The sequence below is a fragment of the Anomalospiza imberbis genome, chromosome 2 (genome assembly GCF_031753505.1).
Source record: "Anomalospiza imberbis isolate Cuckoo-Finch-1a 21T00152 chromosome 2, ASM3175350v1, whole genome shotgun sequence".
Classification (NCBI taxonomy): Eukaryota; Metazoa; Chordata; class Aves; order Passeriformes; family Viduidae; genus Anomalospiza; species Anomalospiza imberbis.
In genome coordinates this window covers 73,959,982-73,972,187 of record NC_089682.1, presented here as the reverse complement: position 1 = coordinate 73,972,187, position 12,206 = coordinate 73,959,982, and the positions used below count along the sequence as shown (strand labels likewise).

The window sequence follows — 12,206 nt, the reverse complement described above, 5'->3', positions numbered from 1 at the left end:
GAAGTATGTAAGGGAGCCTGAAACTGCATGAAGAATATATTGTGTCTGGGCACAACCTGTTCAGACTTGCAGGATTCACCATTTTGGGAAATCTGTGTGTACCCACCGGATATCTTACAGCTCTCCAGAGTCCGTCCTGCTGCTAAGGCAATAGTTAATAATTAGCTTGTGGCTAATATATTGTGCCTTTTGGTGGAATGTGTTCTTTCTTTCTGTACGTTCAGGTTCCCCAGTATTCTGTTCAAAATTACCTTTTCAGGCGTGTCTTTACCACAGAGCTCTTTCTGTTCTGTCATTGTCCTGCTGATGAGCACGCATAAAACTAACTTGAGTGACATTTTACTCTTACACAGTTCATTTGGGGATGTCTTCCCAAGCGAGTACAGCTTTCATTCTGGCTGGTGCTTCTACCTGCACAGTAGCTTAGGGAATGAGGAAGGATATTCTGACTATCCAGAGGTTCAGCTCTACAAGTCGTGGGAGGGGAAGCTTGACTTTCTGTGGCAGACAGTGTACCAGAAGCTTTACAGCAGCAGTGACTTGTGTCTCATTTTGCTATCACATACATGCATCTAAACAGGACTAAACCCAGTGAATCTGAGTTAGTTCATTCGGGAGCTGTCAAGGCAGCCTGTGGTACTACACAGCTGTAACTGGTGCTGAGTTACTTGGTGTTTCAGTGTCATCTTGGGGTTGTCCTTCTTTTTTATCTCAGCTCAGATTTCTTCTGCAGAAATCCAAACCCATGTAGAACTCAGTTTTCTTTGTTGTAAATTGCAAATACAACTTCCACATTCAAGTATTTAAGTAACTATCTTTTAATAGCTGGTTGGAGTATTAGATAAGCTGGTTGCCAAGAACCTAAAATCTTTCAGTACAGGGCCCAGCGTGTATACTAATATTTGAGGCTGATAAATTGACTTTATTAACCAAAGATGGGTAGAAAGCCAGGAGCAGAGGAAACAGAGAAGTAGAAATAGCAGGTTATTGCTGCTTTCTGTACTAGAAGGGTAGGTGAAGAACCAGTTTTTTATGCTCCCCCTCTCAGTGTGGAGTACCAACCTTGCTTCTAACTTACATAAGTGAATTTATGTATGATTTGCTTAATTGCCTCCACATTAAAAATGCTGCCAGACATTGAGCCCTGAAGTGCTTGCTTCCCAATTGTGAATTAGGAAGTTCTTCATATTTCACCTTCTTATGAGGTAATCCACTGTGTCTTCATCAGACTTTGGCTTTTTCCCTCAATTGCAAAGATACCTTCAAAGCTGAAATATGCAGAGCTTTATTTGCATCTGAAACAGCAAAGAGGGAACTGTCTGGTAGTAACAGAAGATTGAGATTGTGATCTTTCCTTTTGTTTCACTTGCAGTAAAATCATGTTCTTTGGCTTACAGTTTAATGGTGGTGTGAGACAAAATAGCAGAAAACTTGCTTGGGTTGTCATCTGTCACTTAAATGATGTCTTAGTTAAAGAAAAGGACAAAGGATGTTAAAGGAATGGGAAAATTTGAGCTAACTTGAATAAGGCAGATTTTTCCTTTTATATAATATTGTACTTTGTCCTTCTCTAGATGGATGGGTAATACCTAACAAAGTTTTACCATAATAAAAATAGTAAAGTCATGGATGGTAAAAGAGATAAAGTAAGCACTGCTGCTTGACATTTGAACTAAGTATTTGATGTGTAGCCCTCTAGTAAGAATCAGCTGAGGGAGGTGAGCAGCTACAGTCTCTGTATATCACAGCAGCAGCTCCTCCAATCCACCTTCAGCAAGGAGGATTGGAGCATGCAGAGCAGAACAGTTTGTTGTTCCGGCTTTCACAGGCTTTTGAACACAAATGTGTTTTACTGCTAACAACCTGTTTGGGTGGGGAAGCAGAAAAGGCAAGAAATTGAAACGTCAATGATGGGCATATTTTTCTTCAGTCACTTCAAGGTTCTCTTTCTTTTTTTTTTCCCCCTTCCTCCATTAATACTGTCCTCTTCTGCAAGCCATTAACTCAGCAGGAAATATCAAGCCGGAACCTCTGCAAAGAAAGCTTTTCTTAGCTTTTACTCTTTCCTGCTTTTAGCAACTGCTGAAAAAGGTAACATTGTACCTGGGCTTTGGGCTGCCTGTAAGATCTGTTTCTCTAGGCAGAGTCTGACACTATCAAACTCCCTGTACAAAGAATCCAAAAGCAATTTGTGTACAAGCATAAGGGTGGTCACAACCCCTAATGTGTATGACAGAAATTGCTCTTAATGGATAGGTTTTTCCCATATCTCTACTGCAAAGGAGTATTTTCATGGTGGAAATTTTAAGAAAGAGAAGATCAGCAAATCAAACTAATTTGGATCCTGGAGGAGCCTTTCTATGAATAACATCCCCCTCTTAGAATAAATTGCTGGATTTGATTAGAAAAAAATGAAAAGGGCTGTTTTAAATGAGGCTGATAATGTATTTATCTGGTGGGATCTTTTTAGCCAAAATGTCAGTAATGAAGAATTGTACCAGCAAGCAGCAACTGAGCACACCTGAGCACTCCCCTTCCTACCCTTAGCTTGAGACTGATAAGCACTTGATACTCAGGCTGTGTCTAGTAGGTTGTATTGGTTTTCTTTTTTTCCTGGTTTACATTCTGTACCCCAACAAGGAGACTGGAAATAACGAACAGCTTTGTATAAATTATAAGGCAGAACCAATTAGCCTTTCAAATATTTTTGCTTTGTTTAGTTCTACAGAGCAGAACACACAGTAGTAGCAGTTTATTTACTGAAATTCTTTAATCTTGTTCTGAATGCAAATGAAGAGCTGCTATGCTGACTGACTTTGAATAGTCAGTATTGGAGCTCACTTTTACCTATTGTTAGACATAAGGGCTCTGTTGTCTGTCTTGTCCAGTATATGTGCCCTGATAATACAGTGTGTGCTACTAACCTCATCCTTAAAGCTGAAGGGAGTTTGCAAATTTGCCTTTATGGACTTCTGGAAGGAAGGTTTCACTTTGCATTATTACAGTAACCTGTTTTATGTGAGATGACTAGACATGCTTTCAGGATAGTAGGATCTGAATGCCCCAGTTACAGCAGAGTGAGAGGCAGTCCCTGTCTCAAAGACAATCGAAAAAAAGGAGGGGTACGAGGAGGTCACTAGAACATGGTAAGGACATCCATTTGTATGCACACTTCTTTCTGTGAGGTTTAGTGGCTTTTTAAAAAAGACAGCAGAGGTTTATAATTTTTCTGTTTCATGTTAAACAAAGGCAGAATTAGATAGTAGCTAACTAGAAGCAAGATGAGAAAGTTAAGTCAGTGAACAAGGAAGAAAAAAATACTGTGGGCCTTGAGAGAGAGGCAAAAAGAGCAAGGCACAGCTGCTTGGAACAAACTGCCTTTTGGCAGGAGGAAACCAGTGTTCAGAATAAAAAATATTGAAAGTAATTGAATGTCACCAGTGTCTAAAAATCCTCCCTGCTGCAGTGACTTCTGCATCACTCTCAGGCATGACTGGCCACATTTTTTTCTCATCTTTAATCTGTACATCTTGGAGGTGGTGTTACATGGATTTTAAGTTTGTGAATAAAAAAAAGTGATTTAAAGATCATGAGGCAAAAAATAAATGATTACTTTGACGTTTTATAAGTCAGGTGATTGCATTCAAATTCATCAAGCCTACAGTGATTCTGATTTTGCTCATGGATCTTTTCAGACTGTGCAGCCTTCCCACTATATAATCAGATTGAATCCAAACAATCTGTAAGAGTTGTTTGAAATGCTTCCTGGAAAGTTTTTCCCCATAGTGATGCTCAGTGTGGGAATAGTGCATAGTCTGTTCAGGTGTTTGCTTTCAGGAAAACATATTAATCAAGTATCAATGAAAGAAGTGTAGCTTTCAAAAACAGCTTTAGCTGATGCTTGTACAATCCTGAGCTAAAATGCACACAGAGAGAAGAGATAATAGGGGTTAGTTACCATTTTTGATTTCAGGATGCGTTCTGAGTGCCATCTAGTGTTTGCTTTCTGATTCAGAACTGTGGAACATTGGTTTTACAACTGACTTTTCCTGTAATTGTATAATGGACATGCTTTATAGTCTTACTTTTTTTTCTTTGAAACTTTAACAGAAGGCTTTCTGGACATGAAGTTAGAAGGAATGCTATTTTCCCGAGACATAAAAATAATTAAAAAAAAAAAAAAAAAAAAAAAAAACACAAAAAAAACAGAGGTTCCAAAAAATTTTTACTCCTGATTTTTACTCCTGATCACTTGAACCCAACTGCTGAATTTTATCTCTTTTTTTATTTTCAGATCATGTATGGGACACTAGTTTCCATCATAGTTCTAAGATCTGTTTATATAGTATTATGGTAAGTAAACATTTAATTCAGCATTGTAAGTTACAACATAACATTTGCAGTTTTCTTTTTTTTGGTCAGCCTAGCATAAGAAATTGGCAATGGGAGAATTTCTTTAACTAGGTACATAATGTTAGCCCTGGGCTCCCCTGGGTTGAAAGGGACTGGCTCATCACCTTGTACTTTTTTGAAGCTACTGGGATAACATTAAACTAAACTGAGATTTCTACACTTACGATCAGTGTTTACTGTCAGGTGTTCTGCTGGTGGCTTCAGCTGTTAGACTGGGATTTAAACAGAAATGGAGTTTGTCTTCATATTGCTGGGTGTGTGAAATCTGTTGCTAGTGTCCAAACTCTAATGATAATACTGGGAGAGTGCTAAGAGTAAGACTGCAGAGTGGAATCATCACTAAGTAATTTTCTTTCCTCTTCCCTGCTCAAGTATTAAAAAAATAATAACATATGATAGTTTTTCTTACAGGTTTGATTGGATAAAGTTAGGCATAATGCTATGGAAATGGAAATTAAAACTGTAACAAACAAAAGGTATAAAAAGCTGTAGGAGACATTGAGAAGCATTAGAATCATTAGATACAGATTTGGTAGGTAAAAGGGAGGAAAATGGAATTTAATCAGTATTGGAGTAAACACATACCTTTAGCTCTCAGAGTCTCAGTTGGTTGCCCACTTCTGTCTGTCTCCTGTGAATATTTGGAGTTCTCATGCCTTTGGGGATTACTTCTGAAAAACTTATTTATTTCTTCTGTCATCATTTTAAATGTGCTTTTTGTCAAACTTTGTTTCAAGTTCCACACGTGTCTGTTCAGGAACACTAGGAAGAATTTAACAAAATGTGAATTTGAAGTATTATAGAATCCTTGAATTATTTGAATTATTAAATTATAGAATCCTATAGAATTATTTGAAGTATTATAGAATATTCTGAGTTGGAAGAGACCCACAAGGATCAAGTACATTCATTGAATCACCTTCCAATTGCCATTTCAGTTCACGTGGTTTGGCTTTCCCCAAGAAATTCCCACAGACCAAGTGCAAATGTTCACAGACTTTTTTATTAAGCAAGAACTTAAAACTGGTAGTGTGTTGCAGCTTCAGAAACAATCATCAATTTAAAGGCACTTTTTAAACCTATGGACTGGAAATTTTAATCCTCGCCTGGAGATCTTAAGTGATACTACGTTAATTCACCTCCAAGGGGAACTAAATTGAATCAAATTCAAGTCATTTTAATTTTGTTCTTATTCAAGGATTTAAGACAGTTCTAGTCTTTTAGATGAAATTTCTTTTTGTCTGCGTAGACAAACTCTTGGGCCTGCTATTTTTCTACTTCTGCAAATTCCACACAGTTACGCATTCTCATTATTTCTGAAGCATTTCATAGTCTTCTGTCTTTATCAATAACATCACCACCTTCCCTCCCAAAGTATCATTGATTGTTTTGCTCCAGTAAAGTCTCTCTGAAGTCCCACCTACTTTTTCACTTCAGTTTTAGAGGCTTGGAGTGTATATTCTTAATTAGCTTGATCACTTCATTGAATCAGCACCCTACAAAGACTTATTTCGCCCACTGCTGTAACTATGCAAACTGGGTAGAAAGTTGGGATGGGAAAAGAAGTAGGTTTAAACTACTACTAACTTTTAACTAAACTACTACTAATTTTAAATTAGTTCTGCTAGAGAAGCTCTGCCAACCTGAAGAAGGTACCCTTTCTTTTCTCTAAAATTTGTCCCCAAGCACACTTTTGGGTTTATTTTCTCTGCATGGCTAGAACATATTCCTGTATATCCATCAGTAGTGCTAGCTATTTCCATCACTTGGCCAAGCCTTTTCCAGCTTACACACTGACCCTGATTTCTGCTTGTTTTTTGTTACTTCACTTCTTATCACTCATATTTCTTAGTGTGGGCCTTGAAGTCACTCTGAGATTAGAGTGAAAATTCCAAAGAACAGCACGTTATTCCTTCCAGGCTACTACCTCATCCTATCCTCACCAGTTGTTCCTCTTCCTGCCTCTTCCCCCAACACTTTTCATCTCTTTCTTAGGTCTGTTTCCTCCCGAGATTACAACTGGGCAAATGTTGTTCTCTGTTCACAAAGCATGTTCCCTGTTAATAGGTGATTCCAGTTGAGTCTTTCACAAAACACCACTGTTTATTCCTCAATAATTCCAGCTATAATTACCTAATTACCAGCATGTTTAATATACCATTTAGTGCTCTGTCACATCATGGTCTTGCTTATGTCTCTGAAGTACTGAGGGGGTAATATTACAGTGTAGTCTTTGCCATGTACTGCATGGTGCTCCACACATTTATTAGACTAAACAAATAATAATTTTGCTAGTTTATATTGGCAGTCAATTTTTGAATATGTACAGCTTGTATCTGGTTAGAGCTTCTTCCACAGGGCAAACTACCTGTTGTGTTTTGCACATTTTGGTTCCCAGTGCTCACAGCTCTGAAATGTGCTGTAACACACACAGTGGAGAAAAAGGCAGCTCAAGAATGTGTTTTAACCCAGAATCTCAACTGTGTGTTCATAATGCTTAAAAATAACTCGAACAGTATTTCATGGCAGCCTTTCAGGGTTGGATTTGGTTTTGCTTTTAGACTTATTAGTGGGAAAGGAGCCTTCCGTGTAGGAAGTTTACAATTTCATGGTCCAACCTGAATGTAGCTAGGGACAGTAAATTTATTAATGATGCACTTTCTTGCATCTGATTCTTCAGTGTGTCTTCCATATCTTAAAGAAGATTTTTTTCTGCCAAAATTAAATTGACATTTTTCTATTCCCAGTACCATTCAACTCAAAGATGAGCATAAAAGTACTGGGATTTAATACCATTCATTTGGTTACTTGTTGGTCATGGTGGTCTACATTTACAAAAGAGTAATTTTGAAAGACCATATTTATACAAATTCCCAAATATAGAGATATCTCTTGGCAAAGACCCTCTTCTTTTGGGAAAGAGAGTCCTACTTGGTAACAGGGTTTTTTTTTCTTTTTTTTTTCTTTTTTTTTTTCTTTTTTTTTTCTTTTTTTTTTCTTTTTTTTTTTTTTATGAAAGATCATACACAAGACTGAAGAATTAGTACCTTTTAGCCAACTTTAGTTTTCCCACTTTTTGGTTTCACTCAGAGAGTTCAGTATTTAGGAAATAAATTACAATTATAGAAGTAAAAGAACAGTCTCAGAGAATATGAGATCAGGAGAGAGAAGTAAAATACAAGATGAAATTTGAAGTTGGTATTTGTTTCTTTTGAGGGAAAAGCGAAATTAATAAAGAATTTTATTTACATATAACAGCATTTCTGTATTTACATATATTTAGTGTAGCATATAGTAGTATATTTCTGTATCTTAAAGCATTCTGAACTAAACTTTGCATTTTTTCTCTCTCTCTAGGGTATACCCATGGCTTAGAGGTCTAGGCTATACATCTTTAACTGTATTTTTAATGGGATTTTTTCTCTGGAATGTGGACAACATTTTCTGTGATAAATTGAGGTGAGTTTTTTCACTTGTCTGGATAGCTCTTAATAGCCTTTAGGTATAAAGATTGGATTATTTCTAAGGTGCATATTCAAGTCCATCTTATTGTATGTATGGTATGCTGCCTACAAAACATCCATGAGATTTTATGCAGATTGCTCATTACTAGAGTCAGCACTCAACAGGAGCTTTTAAAATTTTTTTAACCATTTATAGATTTTTTTTGTTATTTCTCTTTTAACTTCAAATTAAATTGAGAGAAATAATGTCCTGTAATTTTGAGGACCTGTGGCTGACTAAAGCCACACTTGATTTTATCTGAATGTGTTTTTATCTTGCTTGTTTGGTTGGGTTGTTTTTTTCCTGCTCTTCCATTTCCTAGGAAAATAAAAAAAGTAGTTCTGCATGTTAAATAAGACATGCAGAACTATTGCTACTACTGTTCAAGAAATACCTATTTAAATATCCATGTTACCAATAAACAGCACTTAGTTGCAATTCATGTGTTGTTCAGCAAGCTGGAGGAGATGGAAAGGTTAATTCCAGTATCGAGAAAAATACATTTTTGACAATTTGAAACACTGTTATGCCACAGAGTCTGTGTTGTACAGAATTGCCCTAGTAAGCTGGTTTGTCAGAGCCAAATAACAAGGGTGATGTAAAGAAGTCTAAAGTTTTCCATCTCTTCTGGCTCTTCAATCCCTGTGCTAGGTTAAGCCAACTGAAAGTTAATTCCAACAGAGTATTCTTGAAACTTTTTTAAAATTAATATAATACATGATCCTCATCCCTGGGAGCACTTGATACAGATGGGATAGAGTAGTTATTTGGCAGCACAAGTGGCCTGGTTTTACAGTTACTTTGCAAATATTGGCATCAGGGTGGATTTTTGCAGCTGCCTCACATCACTGGTGAAATCATAACCCCTCAATTCACCAAACCTGCTGAGCTGCTGTGGGTCCATGAGACTTTTGAACTGATTCCCAGGCCCAAAAATGACACCAGCTGCTGAGGCACTTTTTTCCATCCTCATTTCATAAGGGGGAAAAATGTTAGTGTTTTTCCTGTAATACTTGTGTGGTTATGGTCCTAGAAAAAAAAAAGCTTGTTTACTAGCTTTAATCAGACATCTGCAGAGCCTTGGATTTATCCAGGAGGTATTATAATTTGAACCTTTGGAGAAAATACATTTAAATCCATTGAAATTCTTTATTCTCTGAATGTCTAACTTGTGAATTGTCCACCTACCTGTTCTGTTTGGTTTTAAAGTTCAAAACTGGGTTTTGATTTGGGGTTTTTTGTTCCATATTTCAGTAAATCTGCAGCTTATTAAAAAAAAAATCAAAATAACAAAAAGTCTGTAGCACTCAGTTTCTCTTGTTGGAACTACACATTTTTGAATTTGAGCTTTGAAATTTCCTACCATCCAAAGGCTCAAAGGTTGTGCTGGGCTGCCAGGCTGCATGTTCCACTGTGTCATTGCTGGGCTGACTCTGTTGAAGGTTTGTGCTAATATTTGTGACTGAACAGCTTTGGACCAAGCACTGTAATATCAAGCTGTAAGGACTTACTACAGGGGCTGCAGATTTTTCTTCCTTAACACATGCAGTGGTTGTTTCCCCTTTTTTACTTTGACAAGTGAAATTAAAGTAAAAAAAAAAAAAAAAAAGACCAGCAGATGCAAACAGTTCCTCCGCCATCAACCAAAATAGGCATTATCTGCAGAAGCCTAGTGAGCAGGAGAAATAAGAGCAATGTAGCTCCTTTTCTGCATTTCTTTATATCCATCCCTTAGCCCCTTCCCAAGTTGCTCACATCCCATAAATACAAAATGCAAAGCATGTTGGTGGAGTATTTCAGACCCTCTACTTTAATTGCTTCCTCACTAAACACCCATTTCGTCCCCGTTTTAGAGCCTAACAGAGAAAGGCAAGTTGAGGTTGAGCTTCCATGGACCTGCAGAATAGGTGGTGTGATTGCCAGATTTAAATGATGTCTGATAAATCTCATTTTCTCTCTTGGACCTTAAGCTCAATATTTCATCCTATCGACAGTAGTTCACAGGGTTTTAGGGAGGAGAATGGTAGAATTCATTTGGGACTGTGGGATGCCATAAATATATTCCCTGAAATTTGAGTCCAGAAGTAATTGGTCACTCATCATATGAAGAAATGTCTGTTTTCTTTAAATGTATAAGAAAGACAGTTTGCTGATTTTTCTTTATACTGGCAGTGTAAACTATAACTGCTGCTCCTCACCTGTTGAAAGCCTGACTTCATGAAGCCTCACCTGTCCAGCACATGCCTGAGATATGGAAACAATAATGTGTGATCTGATAATCCAACACTGTGATTTGAGATTGCTTAGCTGGGAAAAAATATTCCATTGCATGATATTTCTTTCTTTCAGAGCATTACGAGAGAAGATGCCTCCCGTGGTGGGAGCTATGACACAGTTTCATGCATGGTGGCATATTCTCACAGGCCTGGGTTCTTACCTTCATATCCTGCTAAGGTAGGAAATGTTTTCTAAACTGGATGTTCACGGAGATCTTACGAGTTTTCTCAGGTTCAGATGTACTTCAGAATGTTGTACCATCCAGAAGAGTAGGAAAATTACATATTAAATTGATGTGTGGTTTTCTTTCCTCTTTGTAACTCATCTGAAAACTCTAAGACTAATCTATATTTTTCAAAATGTAATCACTAGTCTATTTAAATAGTCACAGTTCTTCAAGAAAATTTAATTCAGAAATGGGAACCCTGTGGCAGTTAAACCAAAACTACTTGACAGTATATTAATTTCAGAATGTAAGCCATTAATACTTGTCTGTTCTTGAGCAGCAATCCTGAAGTTCTTAAACATGTTTAAATTTAGGAGCTTAACAAATCTTTTGATAGGACTGTCGCTCCTGAAAACCAGCAGGCATCCTGCTGTAGTGCAGAAGGGTGATGGCTAAAGTAGTTGTAGAGGAGCTGTTCCCAAAAGGGCAGGGTATTAGTTTGAGGAAGAGACTTAAACAAGAATGTAAGTTAGCAAGTCTGAAGCCAGCAGATTTTTGTCTCATTTTTGCTCTGTACCACCATCTAGTGGAACCAGGGGCAAGAATAGAATGTAAGCTGAAATCTGAAGAATTTCTGCAGTTTATTCATCATCTAATGAATTAATATTTTACCACTTAACCCATAACAAAGAGAATGTCTGTGTTATGTTTACATCCTATGTAGTGGGGAGCTTGCTTATATATTAATCTTTCTACATCTAACATGGTATTCACCTTTTTTGTCAGATGTTAAAATACCTAGTAAAAGAAAAATGCAAGGGAAATAAGTACATTTCCATTAGATTATCTGATAGCTCATCGTTACATTTGTGTGTATATATATATATGCAAACATTTTTACTGACACATATGTAAATGTAGATATACATAGAAATATGTCAAGGTATATGGAAAACAGTTGCCCCATTTTGGTTTACAGGTTGTCTGCTACCCTAAAGAGCTTGAGGTAATTTTTTTAAGAAAATTCCTTGCAGGAAGCAAGCATAAGCAAGGTTTTTCCAACATACCACAAAGTGGCATTACTACTTAAAATAATGTGAGGTCCTTCACAGGAAAAGATCTACTGAGAGGAGAAAGCGTGTGAGAACAAAAATAAGCTATAGAATCAAGCTATGCTGCTTCCCCCCCCCACCTTTAACATCTGCTATATTTTGTGCTACACTGATTTAATTTCATCTTTCTAAAATTATAGACTCCAGTCCCTGTTTAATTTTTTTTTGTACCTCTCAGGGTTTCTTTCTTTCTCCCCACATAGGTGACAAGGTAACTTATTTTGCTCATTAGTCTTCTACAGGGGGATTTACTGGAAGTCAACATCTCCTATATTGACTAAATCTAGGCAGAATGCAATCACAGAAACAATTCTTCTATAGTTGGAAAATAAAGCTGGGATCAGGACATCCTTATTTTATATGCTGTCTTATAATTGAAATTTTAAGCATATTTTTTTCCTTTTCCTCAGTTTATATACAAGGACACTTTTCCTGAAACACAGGCCAAAGGTGAAGGTAAGCAAGCAGTATTTTGTATTTATTAATGTACATTTGGATATCTTCTGCTTTGAACTGTTGGTGGGGCTCAATAATTATGCCTGTTAGGGTACTGTCTTTGACTTCTGCTTACATCCCAAGAAATGCAGTTGAAATTTTTGTAGGATCACAGAATGGTTTGGGGTGTAAGGGACCTCAATGATTTTCTAGTTTCAGCCCCCCTGCCATGGGAAGGGACACTTTCCACTAAATCAGGTTACTCAGAGCCCCCAGGTTACTCTAACCTGGCCTTGAAC

The 12,206-nt window shown here is 37.1% G+C and overlaps 1 protein-coding gene across 2 annotated transcripts in view; it reads left to right on the top strand.

The window, feature by feature from the left end:
* The window catches only part of ACER3 (alkaline ceramidase 3), a 50,313-nt gene that overhangs the window by 37,759 nt on the left and 348 nt on the right, over positions 1–12,206 (top strand). For both annotated transcript variants that reach the window (XM_068181749.1, XM_068181750.1), the window contains exons 7-10: positions 4,295–4,353; positions 7,771–7,872; positions 10,267–10,371; positions 11,883–11,928. In XM_068181749.1, the coding sequence (XP_068037850.1) occupies positions 4,295–4,353; positions 7,771–7,872; positions 10,267–10,371; positions 11,883–11,928 (312 nt within the window). The remainder of the gene's footprint in view (positions 1–4,294; positions 4,354–7,770; positions 7,873–10,266; positions 10,372–11,882; positions 11,929–12,206) is intronic.